At 47.5% G+C, this 20191-nt stretch overlaps 1 protein-coding gene across 4 annotated transcripts in view; it reads left to right on the forward strand.

The window, feature by feature from the left end:
- Positions 1-20191, forward strand: part of DCDC2C (doublecortin domain containing 2C) — a 137021-nt gene that overhangs the window by 55105 nt on the left and 61725 nt on the right. For all 4 annotated transcript variants that reach the window (XM_073896950.1, XM_073896949.1, XM_073896947.1 and 1 more), the window contains 2 exons: positions 4732-4832; positions 14181-14249. In XM_073896950.1, coding sequence (XP_073753051.1) covers positions 4732-4832; positions 14181-14249 — 170 coding nt within the window. The remainder of the gene's footprint in view (positions 1-4731; positions 4833-14180; positions 14250-20191) is intronic.

Raw genomic sequence — 20191 nt, forward strand, 5'->3', positions numbered from 1 at the left:
ATAGACCCTTTAAGTAGGATATAGTGTCCTTCCTCATCTCTTATTACAGTCTTTGTTTTAAAATCTAATTTGTCTGATAGAAGGTTTGCCACCCCAGCTTTCTTTTGGTGTCCATTAGCTTGGTAAATGGTTTACCACCCCCTCACTTTCAATCTGGGGGTGTCTTTGGGTCTAAAATGAGTCTCTTGCAGACAGCATATCGATGGGTCTTGTTTTTTTAATCCCATCTGATAGCCTGTGTCTTTTGATTGGGGCATTTAGCCCAATTACATTCAGTGTAACTATTGAAAGATATGAATTTAGTGCCATTGTATTGCCTGTACGGTGACTGTCACTGTATATTGTCTGTGTTCCTTTCTGGTCTATGTTGCTTTTAGGCTCTCTCTTTGCTTAGAGGACCCCTTTCAATATTTCTTGTAGGGCTCATTTTGTGTTTGCAAATTCTTTTAGTTTTTGTTTTTCCTGGAAGCTTTTTATCTCTCCTTCAATTTTCAATGACAGCCTAGCTGGATATAGTATTCTTGGCTGCATATTTTTCTCGTTTAGTGCTCTGAAGATATCTTGCCAGTCCTTTCTGGCCTGCCAGGTCTCTGTGGATAGGTCTGTTGCCAACTAATGTTTCTACCATTGTAGGTTACATATCTCTTCTCCCGAGCTGCTTTCAGGATTTTGTCTTTGTCTCTGAGACTCGTAAGTTTTACTATTAGATGTTGGAGTGTTGGCCTATTTTTATTGATTTTGAGAGGGGTTCTCTGTGCCTCCTGGATTTTGATGCCTGTTTCCTTCCCCACATTAGGGAAGTTCTCTGCTCTAATTTGCTCCAATATACCTTCTGCCCCCCTCTCTCTTTTTTCTTCTTCTGGGATCCCAATTATTCTAATGTTGTTTCATCTTATCGTATCGCTTATCTCTCGAATTCTGCCCTCGTGATCCAGTAGTTGTTTATCTCTCTTTTTCTCAGCTTCTTTATTTTCCATCATTTGGTCTTCTATATCGCTGATTCTCTCTTCTGCCTCATTTATCCTAGCAGTTAGCGCCCCCATTTTTGATTGCACCTCATTAATAGCTTTTTTGATTTCAACTTGGTTAGATTTTAGTTCTTTTATTTCTCCAGGAAGGGTGTCTCTAATAACTTCCATGCTTTTTTCAAGCCCAGCTAGTATCTTTAAAATCATCATTCTGAACTCTAGTTCCGACATTGTCCTAATGTCCGTATTGAGTAGGTCCCTGGCAGTGGGTCCTGCCTCTTGTTCTTTTCATTGAGGTGATTTTTTTCCATCTTGTTATTTTGTCCAGAGGAGAATAGATGAGTGAGAGAACAAAATGCTAACAGGGTAACAATGTCCCCAGAAAATATACTTTAAACAATCAGAAAAGACCTGAAAGTGGGGGCAAAGAGAGGGAAAGAAAGAAAAAAGAAGAAGAAAAAAAAAAAAGGAAAAAGAAAAAGATAAAAACAAACAAAAACAGAACAAAACAAAAAAACCCAGAATATGAGCAAATATGATCAGGCTGGTGCACAGATCTGTGCCATTCACTAGATTTTGGGCGTATTTTGGTCTTTTAGAAGAAAGTGCCTCCCAAAATCTTAAAGAAAGAAAAACTTAAATATGTACAAAAATAAGGGTTAACATGATGAAGGGATGGAATATGATGTAAAGATGTAAATTATAAACAATTTTATAAAAGGAATTGATAAGTTGCTTGAAAAAAGAAAGAAGAGTATTTAAAAAAGAAAAAAAAGGGGAGAGAATGTGATCAGGCAGGAGACTAGAACAAAGCCATGCACTAGAGATAGGGTATATTTTGAACTGTTAGAAGAAACTGTACCTCAAAATTTTAAAGAGAGAACAACTTATATATATATATGCCAAAACTAAGGGTAACTACTATCAAGGGATAGAATATCAGTCTAAAAATTAAAAAATAAAATGTTTTTTTAAAAAAGGGATTGATAAGATGTTGGTTGAAAAAGGGAAAAAGTAAAATTCAAAAAAAATAAAAGACAGTTAAAAAAATTAACTTTGAAAGACTAAAGAATCATGGTAAAAAAGCCCTGGATTCTATGTGCAGTATTCCCCTAGCACTGGAGTTCTCCCGTTCTCCTTGGTCGGTAAACTTGGTCTTGGCTTGCTGGCTGTTCGTGCTGATCTTCTGGGGGAGGGGCCTGTTGCCGTGGTTCCCAAATGTCTTTGCCGGAGGCGGAATTGCCCCGCCCTTGTCGGTCAGGGCTAAGCAAGCTGCTCGGGTTTGCTCTCGGGAGATTTTGTTCCCTGCAAGCTCTCGGTACAGCTTTGGAAGATGAGAGTGAAAATGGTGGCCTCCCAACCTCTGCCCGGAGGAGTCGAGAACTCGGGGCCCCGCTCCTCAGTGCGCCCCCAGAGAAAAGCAATCAGTCACTCCCGTGTCCCCGGTCTCCGGCCGCACTCCGTGCTCACCCGGCCTGTGACCGAGCGTTTCTATCTCTGGCACCGGACCCCGTGTGGAGTCTCCAAACCCAGCAGATCCCTGCGGTGCGCTCCTGCACCGCTCCTCCCGGCGGAGGGAGGGGAGTCTCCCCGGCTCTGCCGCTTGTTGGGTCCCTGCTGGAGGAGCAGTGGCCCGACTGGGCCACGGATCACAGTTTATGGCCACCCCGAGCTGAGAGCCCGCGCCTCGGCTCCGTCTCTGCAGCCGGCTTCCCCGCTCCGATACCTGGGAGCGCTGCCGCACTCAGGCACCCCCGGTCTTTCTGTGACCCCGAGGGTCCTGAGACCACACTGTCCCGCGAGGGTTCCACCCCCCGCTTAGCCACTGGAGCGACGTCCCTCAGCGGAGCCGACTTCTACAAGTTCCGATTTTGTGCTCCGCGGCTCTAGCACTCACCAGAAGCGGCCGACGGAGGCCCCCTCCCCCGCCGTCTATCCTCCCGAATATCGCCTCGGATTCACTTCTCCGCACGCCCTACCTTCCAGTAAGTGGTCGCTTCTCTGTCCAGAGAGTTGTTGCTACTCTCCTGTTCGATCTCCTGTTGAGTTCGTAGGTGTTCAGAATGGTTGGATCCCTATTCAGCTGAATTCCTGAGACCGGACGAAACCCAGGTCTCCTACTCCTCCGCCATCTTGCTCTGCCTCTCGTAAAATGAAATAATTAAAAAAAAATACTTGTTCTGCTCCTGCTTCTATTCTGTGGAGCCCTGCTGGGAGCTGGCCACCTCGAGTCCCATCAGCGTGTAGCACAGTTGCTTTGCTGGTGGTGGCGGCTGATGCAGAGGCCAGGACCAGGGGAAGGAGGGCTCCCCTTTGATTCGCTGCAGCATCCGACAATTCAGGGAAGTCATTTTTGTTGAAGCCTTTCCCTTCCTTGGCACTCCCCACGCACAGCGAGCCCGGCTTTTCCTCTTTGTGCTCTGATTGTCTCTCAGCTTCCTGGGAACTCTTTGCTGCTTTCCAGGTGACATCTTGACTGTCTCCCTGTGCTTCTCTCCTGCTCCCCGCCCCTGTTGGGCCTTCCCACCCGAGATGACGGTGTTGTCCGGCTGTGCGCCAGGCCCTGGTCTGGATAGAGGACACTCACAGCGCTCCTGCCTGGTGGGTGCGGCCGACACAGTGTGCTGATGCAACCTGACCATGGCCAGGATGGGCCGAAGACCAGAGTCTATTGAACCTATAGTCCCTGAGATGCTCTATCAACATAATAGAGATTTTAATCAGTGTGTGTAAAATTTTCTTCTTGGCAAAGCCTGTCCAACATGGCTGGGGCTGCCCGGCATGCATCCAACCTTCCCTCCAGGAAGCAGTGCAGTGTGCCGGGGCCCAGGTTCCAGCTACGCCCTCCCAAGTGTATTCCCAAGTGTGGCCCCGAGCGTGTTCTCGAGTGTGGGGCCCTCGGCACACTCCTTATCTACAAACAAATGGGCGTGGAAGGGTTGACAGAGGCTTGTGTGAGTGTTAAGTGTCAAGCAAACAGAAGAGGGCTTGGCACCCTGCGGGGTCCGGATGGATGCTGCCCTCTGCCTTCTTCTTACGTTTGTCCCTTCCGTCAAGGGCTGTGCAATGGTCCTTCTGGGGCTGAGGGCCAGGAAGGATGGGGAAGGACAGGAAGAAGTGGAAGGAACTGGGGTCACTGAGCCCATCACCACCGTGGTGACATCCTCTGGGGGTTGAGGGAAGTGGCTGGCTTCTTCTGTCTCTTTTACTGTCACCTAGTCTTGTCAGCATGAGGATAAGGTTTTCAAGAACCTTGGGAATTTATAAGCGTGTAAGACATCCAATTGTAATGCTGATTAGATGATTTTTATCTGTCGACTTAGTAGACTACAGTGTGCAATTTTAACACCTCGTGGGTTAAAACTCATTTTGTTCATTCCTTCAAAACAAGTAATTTTAAAGTAATTTGAAGTAATTTTGAAGTAATCAAGGTACATGTCCTCAGAATACTGTTTTGGTGTCTGGCGGGTTGCTTTGTGGTTATTTCTGATTTGACTGGACACACGTTTGCCGGGCGATCAGTGTGTTTCATCTCTGGGACTGAGTCCCGTGGCGGGTAGGACACAGAGATGACCACCAGTGCAGACATGGAGGCAGAAGCAAGGGCAGTGGGGGACCCCATGCTGGGACTCAGAACCCTGGGGCTGGCTGCCTGCACACGACACCGGCAGCTCACAGGATGCCGAGCCTCGACTTTCGTTTGGGCCAGAAAAATGTGCAGTGGACGTTGGCTTGAAAACCTGTTTGTGCTGTTTTCCTCCAGAAGGTGACGTGTATAAAGCCCAGACTCCTCCCACAGAAGCCCAAGGAGCCTCGGAAGTCAAAGAGGACAAGGAAGTGCAGGTGGAGGTGCCTGTGGACCAGGTGGGTAGCAGGTGTTGCAGGACCGGGCCTACCACCTTCGGATTCAGCTGCTTCATCCCCGCCTGCCTGCAGCCTCCTCCTCCCCTCCCCCACGCGCGCCCAGCCTCTAGCACATTCTATGCCCCTCTGGTCAGGTATTGCTCATCCTTCAGGTCCTATGCAGGATGACCCCCAGAGGCTGTCACCATGGTCGTGATGGGCTCAGAGACCCCATCTCCTTCCACTTCCTGTCCTTCCCCATCCTTCCTGCCTGCCCTTCTCCCTGGTGAGTTCTTCTGCTTTGAGGACTGTTCTGAGCAGTTGTCACGGTCTGTGACAGCATCGTTAGCCTTGTTGTGACGTGATTGCTGTCCCTTTTCCCCCTACAAGGAAGGGGTCGGACTGCTGTGCTCACTGTAGTCACCCTTGTCCTGGCACAGTTCCTGGCAGGGAGGAGGCCCTTAGTGATCATCAGTGGGATGACAGGGTGATGGAATGAGTGGTGCATCGGGTGATGTGGTGGGGAATCATGGGTCTTCCATTGCCTGGCTTTCTGACCTCTGAACCCCCATCTCCTTATCCATGCGATGGGCATGGTGCCACTGGGCAGGTTCGTGTGGGGCTAAGTGAAGTAATGCATGTGTGAGTCCCTGGTCCAAGGCCTGGTGCACGGTGGACCACCTCTCTCCTTCCTTCCTTCGGGCTCCCAGAGACGTGGAGTCTGAGGAAGGTCCAGGGGAAGTGGATGAGGTGTGAGGGGCAGCCTCAGCCTGGACAGGAGCAGAAGTACAGGGGCCTCATGCCCCTCGCCTGCCCAGAGAGCAGGTCACGTCTCCAGGGGTCCCTGGCCTCAACTCCTGCTCCTGCAAAGGGCAGGTGGGTAGGTGAGCTCTGAACTGCATGGCTTTGTCCACAGAATCTACCTGAAAACACTAGAAACACATTTCTTTCTTTAAGATTTTATTTATTTATTAGAGAGAGCGAGAGAGCAGGAGCAGGGTGAAGGGCAGAGGGAGAAGCAGACTCCCCACTGAGCAGGGAGCCGGATGTAGATCTCGATCCCAGGACCCTGAGATCACGACCTGAGCTGAAGGCAGTTGTTTCACCGACTGAGCCACCCAGGTGTCCCTAGAAGCACATTTCTAATTGTTAGTTCTTGAGAAAAGAATGTATGTTCTGTAAAAGGTCAATGTCTGCATTTGAGTACCATTTTTATCCCTCTGACATAGACTTGGCCCCTGTGCTGTTTGTGGTTCCAGAGCGCCAAACCCAGATGACAGCAAGCTTTTGGCTCCTCTTTTGAAAATCAGTCACTGTTAATTTTCTCACTTTATTATTAACTTCTGCTACTTTCCTTTCCCTCGATAATATGACTAGGTGTGACAGACCATGTAAAGGCACTAGCCACTTCCTTGAGCATTTTGAGCACTGTCCCATTGTGTCCCGTTGTATTTTCCAAATTGCTAGTGATATTATTTATTCTTTTCCTTGACATGTTGAGAAATGATCAAAAGATTTAATTTTCTCTTAAAACCCACACTAACACTATATTTTTATTGTACATTTAAGAATTTTTATAATAAATAAGTTAAGATATTTTAGGCAGTTACTTTTATACCAAAAATTAACACCCCCCCCGCTCCTCCTCCAATGTTGATTATTGTCCTTGATATGTTATTGTTCTGGATTGTGGACCATGAGTGTCTGACGCAAGTTTTTAATACAAGTAAAACCCTAGTGTCACAAATACTATTTTCATAATTGTGATCAATAAACATACTCATGAGTTTCTGTTGCTAGAGTTAATTTCCATTGTATTCGAGGTTGTGTGGTGAGAGGGGTTCCCCAGAAGGGTGTGTAGTGGGAGGGAGAGGCTCAGGGGAGGGGAGTCAGGAAGGGTGGGAGAGGTGGTCAGAGAGAGGAGGAGAGCCAGGCCACCTAGCGGGGGAGGCCGGGGGGTGTTCAGAAAGAACCAGAAAGAACCGCTGCTGTGCTGCTTTCTGTCTGACCATTCTCCTGCACACCAGGGAGAGCTGATGTCTCAGTGCATTGAGTTGCATCCTAGTTGCATCCTCAGTGCATCCTAATTGTCAGGGGACGGTATTAAAGCAAGTTCTGCAGCTTTGAAGGACAAGGAGACAATGGGACTCCCAGCTATGGCTGCATAAATGGACATTAAGACTAGACGAGTGGGGGCTAGGCCAGCACCCTTCCTGTGACATTGTGTGTGTGTGTGAGTGTGAGCAGAGACAAAGACCTGCTGCACCTGCGGGGGCCAGAGATGAGGGGCTGGAGGAGCTGAGTGAGGCGTGGGGGCACCGCACACCTGGGGAGGTATTCTCCCACTGTGCCATTTCCTGACACCCAGCAGGGGCTCAGCACATGCTTATTAAGTCCCATTGAATAGATGCAAGAAAATCCTGGGTGATTGGATAAATGAATGCAAGGCACAGCAGGTTGAAGTGAAATTCTTGTAGATAGACCAAGTCTGCAGACTGAGTTCTGCATCTTTGAAAACAAGGTCCCTGTGGTCATTTATGTTTGGGAAGCACTATTTTTCCCATCTGTCCCTCAGGGAACCACAGTGTGCGTTAGCATATTCCATGTTTCAGAGAAGTCCCCAAATTACAATAATGTTTAAGCTTTTAGGTTAACTCTGATTTCCTCCCCCAGGAATGGTTTTCCTTTTAGGATCCCCATGAAACACAGTGTAGGCCCTGCCAGCACGCAGAATCCAAGGATTTTTTTTTCTGCCCTGGGGAGGGACGAAGGTGGTCTTGTGGAGCAGGGAGAGCAGGATGTGGTTTGGCAGGTTCCCTGGGCGGGGTCCTCAGCGCAGGGGATGGCGCTCTATGACTGGCAGCCCTGGCCTGGGTGGGGGTCTGCATCAAAGTGGCCCACATACCTGGAGAACCGTGTGTTTGTCTAACTTCTGTGTCTGTGCGCTGGGTGAGCTCTGGTGCGTGTTGGGGTTACTGGTTTCCTTGTGGGAGGAGGGGAAGATGCCCTTAGGACTTCCCAGTCCATTAATGAAGGAGGGTCTGGCCTTAGTGTTAAACTATTTGATGATGGTGTAGGCTTTTATAATAACCTGGAGTACTTTGCTCATGTTTTCTTTTTTTTAGATTTTAATTATTTGAGAGAAAGAATGAGAGAGAGAGGGAGCACATGGGGGGGGGGGGGGTCCGAGGGAGAAGCAGACTCCCCGCCGAGCAGGGAGCCCGATGCGGGACTCGATCCCGGGACTCCAGGATCATGACCTGAGCCGAAGGCAGTCGCTTAACCAACTGAGCCACCCAGGCGCCCAAGTCATGTTTTCAAGTAACTGGTTTTAACCTGTGGGCGAGCCTGACGATGTCACAATGTTATTTCTTATGCTTGTGGCATCACCTTGTCTTTATTTCAGTGTTGCTGTAAAGACACAGTGTTACAAAATATAACATCCCAAGCAATCAATTTATGAATTTGGAGTCCAGCCTAGACCGGTGAGGGGCACCTCAAGAATCGGGCATCCTCCAAACCGAGGGGATAGTTGCAGTGGCGAGTACTCATTTGCAGTTGATGGCACCTGTTGTCAGCAGAAGGCAGGAATATCAGTGAGGCGCAAGCACAGGCTGGAGGCCGCTCTGTTTACCATGGCAACATCGCTACCTGTCGCTGAGCTGCCATCGCTGAGTGATGACTCCAGGTTAAAGTTTTGATGACTAGAGCAGGTGGGCTGTCCTTTGCTTCTGGTAGGTGACATCATGGAATGTCCACTTCTTGGGGTGATGAGCAAGACTCACACTGTGTGGCCTTTAATCTTTCCTGTATTCCAAGGGCTAGAAACTTCCCTGTGCTTTTAAGTCGGTTTGAGAATCTCTCATTGCTGTGCAGAGAGGGGAGGTTGGGGGGGTTGGAATGTGGGGCAGGGAGTTTCAGAAACTTAGCGGTGAGGAGAGGCCATGGCTGCTTTGAGCCTCGCTGTCCCTGACAGGGCAAGATGACTGTTAACTGTGCATTTTGACCCGTGTTCTGATTCCTAAAATGCCCCTATTTCTGTGGTCCTGTCTTCCAGTTGTCTTCTTTGTGATTTACTCACAAAAATCGGTTTGTACTTCCAGCGATACATGCCACTGTTTCTATCCTCCACCTTCTGTCTCTTGGTTTTCTCCCAATGGAGACAGTTGTCATTGGCTTCTGTACAGCCACTTCTTCCTGCCCGTGTTGAAGGCACCTTCTTACATCCAGGGTTCCTGGCGGTAAAAGCTCATCCTTGAGCTTTCCTCCACTTGGCATTGAGACGCTCATAGAATTCCACTGATGTCTGTCTTTGGCTCATGAGAGGAATGAAATCGTGGTGCCAGGTCAGAGATGCTCTTCTCAGTTAACTGTGTGATCTTGCTTACATGTGTCATCACTAGTAAAGTTTCGACGTCACTGAACCCTATTTGTCCTGAACCAGGTGTCTCCTGACCAGGACGGAAGGCATGGTATGTGGGAAATACAGCAGAAGGGACAGGGAGAGACTGTGGATGTTACGAAGTGTTGTGCTGGTGGTCGTCTCTCTGGACGTGGATTGTAGTTGATCTTTACCCGCCTTTTCTTTCTTCCTATGCTACATTGTCTCCCCTTGCGCTTTTGTTTTTAAGAAATTATAATTTATTTTCAATGTTTTTTGTTTCTCTTTGCTTTTAGTAGCACATAATGTGTCCCCTTGCCAACATTTCTGTCAACAGGTCTTCAGTGGATGTTTAAAAGAGAGATGCTCTATCAGCTTTAATTCTCCGGGACAGGCAAATTTTCACACCAGCTTTCATTTCAAAGTCCTGAGTTATTATGCCCCAGTGTTAAGGAAACATTTCTTAACTCTTACAATCTATACAAAACTGGCACCCAGATATTAAAACATTGATGTTAAAATTCTACTTGATTTAGAGTACACATTTTTCACAAAGGCAATGTCTTATGCCAGATTTAAGGTTATGTTTATTTTCATAAACTCTATAAAAAGACAGAAAAGTACCTGGAATAGTGGGCTCCGTGTAGTTCTGGACTCTGATCTTTGATTTTTTTCTGGGGTGGGGGTACAGTTTAGCATTTCTCATCAATTCTGTTCTACTAGCGTACCATTGGGTTGTCATTCCCCAACAGGTGCTGGGCATGTCCTGTCCGTGAATGGGAAGGGTGGACTGACTGAAATCATAGAAGACTGGGTCTAGTTCTTTTTTTTTTCTTTTAAGATTTATTTATTTATGTATTTGACAGAAAGAGAGAGACAGCGAGAGAGGGAACACAAGCAGAGGCGGTAGAAGAGGGAGAAACAGCCCTCCTGAGCAGGGAGCCCGACGCGGGGCTCGATCCCAGGACTCTGGGATCACAACCCGAGACGAAGGCAGACGCCCAATGACTGAGCCACCCAGGCGCCCAAGACTGGGTCTAGTTCTGACATCTACTGAATTTCAGTGATTTTTCAGAGCCCCCAGGAGACAGTGTAGAAGAGAGTGCCTTTACTTAGATTCCCTGTAGCAACCGGAGCAATGCACCTGAACTGTAATTCATTTCACTCTAGAGAAGGAGCTAAAAATAAGACACAAACTAAAGTAAAACCAAAATAATTTGGACTAATTAGGAGAAGTCTAAATTAATTTGTGTAATCTCTGAATTGTTTAATTAGAAAAAACATAATGGAGCTTTAAAGCTTTGGCACTTTTAGGAGCATGGAGTAACTCGGACTAAGCTAACAAAGGTCCTTGGGGTGCTCACTTCAATGAATAAATTAAAAAGCATAATTCGTACTGTATCTGTTAGGGTGCTTCTAGCTGGAAAGAACAGAAAGCTACAGGAACGTGGCTTACACATAAGGAACGCATATCAGGCCAGGCCATGTAACACAAGTCTGGAGGCCTCCTGCGTGACGGGAGCTCACAGCGTCGGCCGGCTCATCGGCTCGGCCAGGTCACTGAGGACCCAGTTGCTGGCGTTCCCCTGCCCACCTCCCTCTGCACACCAGCTTCTGGCCTCAGCCTTGTTTCCTCACGGTCTCCAAGATGTTTGCCTCTGCTCTGGGTGGTACACTGAGACACATGAATGCTGACCAGAAGAATGGAGAGACCATTTCCTTCCCTGTGGCCTTTTCAAGTAGTGAGAAAAGTCTTTCCCAGGGACCCTCCCGAAATCTACGCCATGTGTCTGCCTCGTCCTTGTCAGTAGTTGGGGAGAGGCAATGGGCCTCTGGTGGTGTAGACCAACCAGTGTCAGCATCCGGTGTCTGGAAGGGGGCCCAGGCTCTTCTGAATTGTGTGGCTAGCGCCTGAGATAGGATTTTCTTTTAGCGAGGAGCGAGGTGAGGACTGGCTAGGGGCTAGGCAACCGCGGGATCTGCACAGTAATTTCTGGTCTGCACGGTGGGTGTGCCCGTCCCGCCTTCTCCCGGCTTTGCCGTCCCCTCCGAGCCCCTCAAGGGTCTTATGCTGTCAGGTATTTGTTCACCCTTTTCTGGGTGGATTGCACTCGAATCCTCCTGGCCGGATGGTGCACGTGCTGGAAGCAAGCCGATTATGACCAGAATGATCCCTCCCTTGGCCTCCTGCCTTTGTGCAACTCCGTCTCTCCCAGTCCTTGGGGGGAGGGCCCCTCCTCCCCGCACTGTCTCCATCCCCTCCCCTCTCCTGGGCCTCTCTTGGCTTCTGGCCACAATGACGTGAAACAGCTCTCGGCCTCATGACCCAAACCCAGTGCACTCCTCAGTTCTCATCACACTTGGCCCTTCACCCTCAGCTGACATTTTGGCCCCTCCCTTTTCCTCCAATACTCTCCTTCTTTGGCAAGACCCACCCGTGTCCTGATTTTCCTTCCTTCCATCTGTCTGGCCACTCAATTCTCATTCTTTTTTAAAGAGTTTATTTTATTTTATTTTTTAAAAAGATTTTTATTTATTTATTTGAGAGAGAGTGAGAGCCAGAGAGAGAGAGAGCGAGAGAGCACACACAGAAGGAGAGGGAGAGAGAGAGAAACAGACCCCCCGCGGAGCAGGGAGCCTGATGTGGGGCTCGATCCCAGGACCCTGGGATCATGACCTGAGCCGAAGGCAGACGCTCAACCGACTGAGCCACCCGGGTGCCCCTAAAGAGTTTATTTTTTAAGTCATCTCTACACCCAGTGTGGGGCTGAAACAGCCTCGAGATCAAGAGTCACACGCTCTTCTGGCTGAGCCAGCAGGGGCCCCATTCTTATTCTTCTCCGTAGACTTCTGATCCTCCGCTTGGCATGGAATATCGGAGGTCTGCAGGGCTCGGGTCAGGGCAACATTTCTTGTAGCCCTAGACCTTCTGCACAGACAGAATTCTCCATCACTGTGGTGTCAGTGTCTCTGCAGGTCTCTTTTCTGGGCTCCAGGTGCAGATGCACATACACATCTACACACACACACACATCCAGAGACACACACACACATCTGCACACACACACACACACATCCAGATAGACACACACTGTGAACTGACATCACTAGTTAGATGTTCTGAGACGTTAAAGCTCAGCACGGTGAGAACACCCACGTGCCCTTCCACACCATCCCCACACCTTGCTCGCTCCCTGTCTCAGTAGGTGTATGACATCGTCCGTCCAGTAAGACCAAAGCAAACTTAGAGATATTCCCAAGACTGACTGTTTCAACTCTTCCATACCCAGACCATCTCAACATCGGCAAGTTTTACCTCCTAAATCTGTCTGGAAGCGACCCACCCTCTCTGTCTACACCACCGTCCCACCGGTCCTGACTGCCTCCATTCCCTGGCTAGATTACTGTTATGGCTTTTTCTCCGTAGGCTGACCATCCCCCGTCCCCCTCAACCTCAGTGCATTCTCCTGCAGCAAGACTGCCACACACCGTCCCCTCTGTCTGCAACATTCTCTCTTTGCCTTTTTATATACTAATGTTTCTCATTCCTCATATTTCAAGTTGTAGTCACACCAGAGGAAACGTTCCATGGTCTCCTGTGTATGTTAAACCCCATGATAGCCTATTTCTCCCCACGAATCTCTCTTACAAAGCATATCACAGTTGTGGTTTTATATTTAATTGTGTGACTTAATTAATGTTCATCTCCCCGTCTGACTGAGTATCTTGGGGGCCACGCTGGTTTGCATGCACTGTCACTGTCATATGTCAGGATTGCAGGATGCAGGCATTCTGTGTATATTGCCGAATAAGTGCATGAAGCAATGGTTGGACAAATCACATCACTTACTCTTTGAAAGAATGTGCTTTTTGTGTTTATTTTTTCATGTAATTGGAGCAGTCCCCAGAGTCTTATTCATCACGATTACTTTCCACGTAGGCTACAGGACGAGAATGCTCATATGGTCTGAGTTTTTGGAGCATTTGGACAGCCGAGGTCTGGGCTAGTGGGACTGGCTGTTGAGTAGTCACCCACATGTCTACATAGCCACAGACTAAGTCTTGCGCCTTCAAGGGTCAGCTGGAAGGAGCTGTGGGGTCCTTAGGGCTCTTCATGGACACCAGTTGTGGTTGTTTGGTGAGAGAATACTTCTTCACCCACTTTACCTCAGGTGTGGCTTTGCAGCCTGCCTTTGTGGACGACAGGCGGCTGGACGTAATGAGCCACACGTCCTGGCAGAGGTGTTAAGAGCCACACTGCCTCTCTGCCCCTGAAGCCATGGAAACACGGGGAGTTGGCGTCTCCATCGGTCTGGCATCCTGGGTGACTGTGAGCAGGAGACCCCCTTGCCAGCCCGCGATGGACACGTGGCACATGCGCTGAGCGTGCCTACTCTGACGCGTACAGAAATACGGTAGCCCCTAGGGGGGCCCTTTCTTTCTTAGCCACAGAACCACATGGCTTTCCCCTCGTGGAGAGGCTCCAGGGCACCAGTTAAACACAGCTCACTGCTTTTTGCCAACAAGTCACAAAAACTGGGAAATAATACACAAAGATGTGAGCAGGCACTGCTGTGTGAGGAGCAGGACCGCCCAGGTGGCGGTGGACGTGTCTTGAACACAGGGAAAGAGGGCTCTGGTTTGGGTCCCCACTGGGATCCCCAGGGCCAAACAGAGGATCCTAGGCGTTTATTACCTGCTGACAAGAGGCATCTGGAGGGAAAATCCACTCCTGTTTACATGAAAGGGGTTTCTAGTGTTTCTCCTTAAGGATTTCCCCGACAATTTCATTAAATAGGCTAGCATTTCGTAAGTGGAGCAAAAGGCAAAAACACAGGGCAGGCACTGTGGAAAAACGAGCCACATTTTCAGCTCTGTCCACAGAAGTGGTTCACAGAATTCCACGACCCACCCCCTCTGCTCCTTTCATGGGGTTTGACATAGCTTGACTGCCACTAAACCTGAAACGTGGTATGTTTTCTCCCTAGACACCAGCGGAGATAGTTAAGGAAGACGAAGAGATACATAATAGCCCCCCTGATTTTGAAAGCAACAAGGTGAGCTGATTCTACTTTTATTTTGTATTTAATGCTGTGGATGGAAGGCACTTCCTTATCCTTTTAACACATTGGGTGGAGCTCACGTTTGATGAAGAAAGAATCAGAAAGCCCAGTGCATTCTGAATATAGATCAGCATGGAATTAGAAACATAGTGTGTTTCCCAGGCAGTCTGTACCTCAGATCTGGTCTCTTGGGTGCCAGAAATTACGTGAGTAATTTTAATTGCTTCTATACTTGTCCTAATTACCTTTCACTGTGCTTCTAGTCACAGACTGAAAACTGTTTTCCCAACAAATTTCAAGATATATTTTTAGAGGGGAGAGTCGGGAGGTGAAGAGCAGCTGGTGTGTAGGTATGTAGGCGTCTGTGGACACCGTGGACATTCTGCTTTGTGAGGCGTTGGTGTTGTGTAAATAGCTCGTCTTGTTGGGGAAAGCAGGGACGCATACAGCGCACGCTCCATAGATGGCAGCATGAGCTAGCCCAGGAGAGCGCTTCTGTTACCCTCTCTCCCTCCAGATGCTGAGGATGTGCCATCAAAGCAGGAAGCATGTTCCTGTGGTACTCTATGAGAGTATGTGACTAGTCTATATAAAGTATGTGTATAGGGAAAACAAAATTTACTTTCCTTTTATCTTAATTTTTTAATTGAGGAATATTTGGCAATTAAAGCTATATAACATATCAACCACAGTTACCATTTCCTTTTTTTTTTTTTTTTGGTGGTGAGAACATTTGAGAGAGAAGAGCATGAGCAGGGGGATGTGCAGAGGGAGAGGGAGAAACAGGCTCCCCGCTGGGCAGGAAGTCTGATTTGGGGCTTGATTCCAGGACCCTGAGATCATGACCTGAGCCAAAGTCAGATGCTTAACTGATTGAGTCACCCAGGTGTCCCTGTGGTGAGAATATTTAAGACAAAATTTACTCTAAATATACAATTCATGTAGGTAGGAAATAGATTTTTGGGGATTTGTTTTCAAAATTCTATCTATCTCTAGATTTTTTTTTCCCAAGGCGGTTTCTTGTTTAAAAATTTTTTGGGGGAGAGATAGCGAGAGCATAAGCTGGGGGAGGAGGGGCAGAGGGAGAGTGAGTCCTAAGACTAGACTCCATGCATAAAGCCCAACATGGGATTCGATCCCACAACCCTGAGACCATGACCTTAGTCAAAATCAAGAGTCAGATGAGCGCCCCCAGGAGGCCCTCTTGTTTTAAACCTTTTGGCCCCAGGCAGGAGGTTGTGTAATAAGTCTGGGATATCAAGTCTGGGTCTATTCTAATGCTGAAGCCTCCAGAACTATAAGTAAACTTGGGGATGCAACAGCCTTGTGAGCCATCCCTTTCCACTCTTAAACTTGCTCCCCATTTAAGAACAGAGGGAAGAGAAGGGAGCCCAGAGGGCTGGTGGGAGGGGCTGGGGCTACTCAGAGTTGTCTCCTACTTCTTGCCCACCTTGGAAAGGGCGTTTGTGGGAAATGAAGTTTGTTTGGGTTTTTCAACATCAGTCGAGTTCATGATCTAAAACAATCAAAGGGAATACCCTTTCAAACAATTCTCTTTTCCTTCCTTCTATTCTTCAATCGTTTTGATTTGGAGGTGGTTTTCAGTGAAAGCATATAGTGTGTATCTAGATGATTGGGAAGACTTTCAACTGAGGAGGAAGGAGAGTAGTTAGTTGCTTTGGTGCCAGAGTGTAAGAGTGTGTTCTGAGCGTTGGAGCAGGGTCTGTCCTGGAGCATTAGGGGAAGCGACACAGAGAGCACCTGTCTGCACTGGGGGGAGTAGCGTAGAGGGGCACTCATGGGGTTCAGTTGTGTAATAGCCGAATGTCGTATTTTAATAGAAAGAGGGCACAGGCATTGTGATGACATTGAGTTTATGCAATAGCCTGAGTGCCTTGTGTGGACTGGCCACTGAAATTCGTCATTCATGCCTTATTGACTTGTTATGTAAATCTGCTCGGGCCTCTGGGAGTTTTTGTATTAGTAACTTGACATCAATCAGTAGATTTAATTTCTTAGAGTGGATCAAAGTGTCTTTCTTAATGCATCATCGGAATAATGGCAAACCCAAGCACCTAGATTTTAAATGTCTTGGTTTGCAATCTCAGCTTCTGGGGAAAGAAGGTGATATGGAGCAGTGGAACCCCCATTCTCTTTTGTCCAGACATTAATGACGTGAGGTGGGCAGGGAGGGTCTGGGGGGAACAGACCCCCCGTTTGCTGAGTGTTTTCTCTGTCAGGTGCTGCGCTAGCCCTGCCACACGGGCCCGCCTCACCTCACGTGCACTCTTCACCCAGGCTGTCAACACCCAACTTGGTAGACCAGAAGCAAAGAGATAGGAGAGAGCGTAAGTAACCTCCTACCACCCTATACTTAGGAAGTGGGGGAGCTTGGATTTGAACCCAGTTTTGAATGATCCAAGGCTGTGTTTTCTTCTGCCTCGTGAGACCATATGCTAGTTGTGCCTAATTTCTCAGGAGAGCTATTTACCGTGTCAGGTTCCATGGTCTGTTCCTTGTGACAGCAGGTGTTGTGTTACTCGTGGCTACAAGAGTTTTCCTGCTATGACGTCCACACAGCACCATCTTTGCTTCCCATGTGACCCGAACAGAACTTCCTTGGTGTCTTTTCCTTATTGGCATGAAACGCCCCATGGAGTTGCAGGTTTTTGGCCCCAAAATCTAGCCTAGGTTTTTGAGGGATGAGAAAGAAAGGAGGCATTTTATGTACATTATAACAGCTAGTAATAATAATAAAGAAACGATATCTAATTAACACTTCCTGGCCAAGAGGCCATGGTGATCTCTATCTGCTCTCGTGAACTCTAGTTTTATTTCGTGTTTCATTTCTCTGTTAATTTGAAAAATGAGTCATGTGATGTTTATTAGACACTGACTATATTAGTTTTCTTTTTGTGTGTTGTTTCTCCCTGCCCCCACTGTGGAATCCTTAGGGGGCTGAGCATGTGTCTTGGCATCATGTGTCCTTCACAGTGTCCAGGACAGTGCCTTATACACAATAAGTGTCTCATAACCATTTGTGGATTTGCTTTGAGTTACCGTGGCTAAGGTGCTTAAACTTAAGTCTCTCATCGTGGAGTAAAATGAAAATGACCTTGCAAAGTTGTAAGAGAGCATATTATTTTGAACATTTTTTTAAAAAGATTTTATTTATTTATTTGGCAGAGAGAGAGAGAGACAGGGAGAGAGGGAACGCAAGCAGGGGGAGTGGGAGAGGGAGAAGCAGACTTCCCCCTGAGCAGGGAGCCCAATGCAGGGCTCGATGTCAGGACCCTGAGATCATGACCTGAGCTGAAGGCAGATGCCTAATGACTGAGCCACCCAGGCGCCCCTATTGTGAACATTATTTTTAAAATACAGATTTCTGATGTTTGATCATAAGGGTTTCTGTTATCATCTAACATTTCTTTGTGGTAAAATATATGTATATATAAAACATAACACTGGCCATTTTAACCATTTTTTTTCAAATTTTACCCTATATTTTATTTTTTAAATTTTTTATTGTTATGTTAATCACCATATATTACACATTAGTTTTTGATGTAGTGTTCCATGATTCATTTTAACCATTTTTAAGAGTACCATTCGGTGGTAACAAGCACCTTTGCAGTGCTGTGCGGCCGTCAGCTCTGTCTATGTGCAAACATTGCATCATCCCGAGCAGAATCTTGGTGCACATCAGGCATGGACTCCTCATCACCGCCTCTCCCAGCCCCTCTCTGCTGTGGTTAGAACGGAGTTGGAACAGCGCGGGCCGGGAGGAGCTCTGTCAGCGTGGGTGTCAGGATCAGATATGGCTCACCTCCAGCCCAGGGAATGTGGACAAGTGGTTTATTTATGATGCATGCTACTGGTACAGAAGTGGGTGAAATCAAGAGCAGAATTAAAAAATAGAGCCTTGTTTTCCTCGGGCACCTCTTCATCCTCAGAATGCTTTAAATATTTTAATTCTACACTGATGGTAACTCTGATGATCTCTGACACTTCAGTAATATTTTCACCTTAAAATGGAATATCATCAACATTAATTAACTAATAAAGATGAAGTGTATACTTTTTACCTAGGTCAGATTGTGCTCATGGCACACTATTTTACCTAAATTGGAGGCTCGAGAACTGTCCGAGTGGAATATCCCACAAATATGCACATTAATAACACAAGGTAGAAACAAGTGAGATCATCCTTGGGGGCCGATGAGTAGTTGATGCTTTGCCCATCCAGTGGGAAGCGAGTGCTGGGGAAACAGGAAGGCGGAGCGGCGCACACATCTGAAGGTGGGGCTCTATGAATGAAAACCCACAGGAGCAGCAGAGAATATAATGTGTCCTGTTCTGTAGAAAATACTTAATGAGAAGTGCAGGAGAACAATTTAGAGTAGGAAAGGTGTAGTGCCTGATGAACTGGGTGGAAAATGGGAGGAGCAAGGCCAGGTCAGAGCAGGAGAGGAAGCCCTGAAATGTCTGTACGGCAACTGGGAAAGTGAGGAATGGTTTATCTGACAGTGTCCTTCTTGCAGATAGTTGATTACTATATTTCTTTAATAATAGGAAAAATAAGATGAAAGTCCTTGTGAAGATAATGAAAGAAAGGTTTGTATCAAAAATTCTGTAATTTTTGTGTTTTGTATTCTGAAAACAGACCTAACAAGATAATCGGTGGATTCCAAATTCTTGCCAGGTGCTTTTTCGGGAAGATAACCTCTACGCCGCCCTCATACAGCGTAGTTTTGGTCCCACAGAGAGGAAGCAAACTCAGAGGGGAAGGAAACATGGTTAAGGCCTTTCAGATAGGCAGACAGATCCACCCGAGGGGCAGATAGGAAGCAGGAGGGCCAAGCTTCCACTTGTGTCATGTGTTAGGGAATGCCCTCTATAAGTTAGTTGCAAGCAGGCACCTGCAGATGCTCACTTGGGCTTTCCAGGAAGCCCTAAACCTTCACCTTCGGGCTCTGGCCCTTGGGCTAAGGATGAATGTGTCAACATGTGGGGCCACAGGAGGATGGGCTCCCCACAGCTGCAATACTCCCAGCGCCCTGGGAAGGTGTGGCTCTGCTAGACAGCTGGCCCCACGTGGCAGGTAGGGGCACGTCCATCTCCATGGTCCTGCCCTGCTGGCAGTAGCTCTGTCCTTCACAGAATCAAAGTCTCACTGTTGGGGCACCTGGGTGGGGTGGCTCAGTCAGTTAAACATCTGACTCTTGATCTCAGCTCAGGTCTTGATCTCAGGGTCGTGAGTTCAAGCCCCGAGTTGGGCTCCACGCTGGGAGCAGAGTCTACTTAAAAAAAAGTCTCACTGTTATTTGTTAGATGATTAAGTGACCACGATGATTTTTGTCTAAGTATGCAAGATTTTATTTACTTATTCCTTAGTTCACTTAGGCTCCTTGTCACTCTGTGGAAAACCTGGGCCATAAATACTAATATTTGGGAAGGTTACCTAATCAAAACCAGCATGGGAAAACCACTTGGGTTTTGACATGAGATCCACCTGCAGTAGAACGCTCCATCCATCACTTCCCCCACATGAACCTTGGGCTAACGCTGTAGAAAATCAGAGCTCAGTCTCTTCCTCTGAAGTTTGGTGGTTTATTTATAGCAAAATCAACCTCCAGTATTAGAGATAACATGTATGAAATGTGCTTGATGTTAGGATTTTTATTTATGTTCTCAGAGATAACTGAATTGTAAAAGAATCCTGACAGAACCTGGGATGGGGCGCACACAGGAGGTGCAATACGGTCTGCGAATACACCTGTTGCGTGCAGATGTGCGTGCAGCTTTGTGGAAGCAGATGCACCTGGTGCATGCAGATGTGCACACATCTATGTGGAAGTGTGTACACCTGTCGTGTGCAGGTGTGCATGTGGCCACGTGAAAGCAAGTACACCATTGCATGCAGATGCACCTGTCGT

Source organism: Callorhinus ursinus, unplaced genomic scaffold (genome assembly GCF_003265705.2).
Source record: "Callorhinus ursinus isolate GAN/ISIS: 27379988/994484 unplaced genomic scaffold, GSC_fseal_2.0 scaffold10, whole genome shotgun sequence".
Lineage (NCBI taxonomy): Eukaryota > Metazoa > Chordata > Mammalia > Carnivora > Otariidae > Callorhinus > Callorhinus ursinus.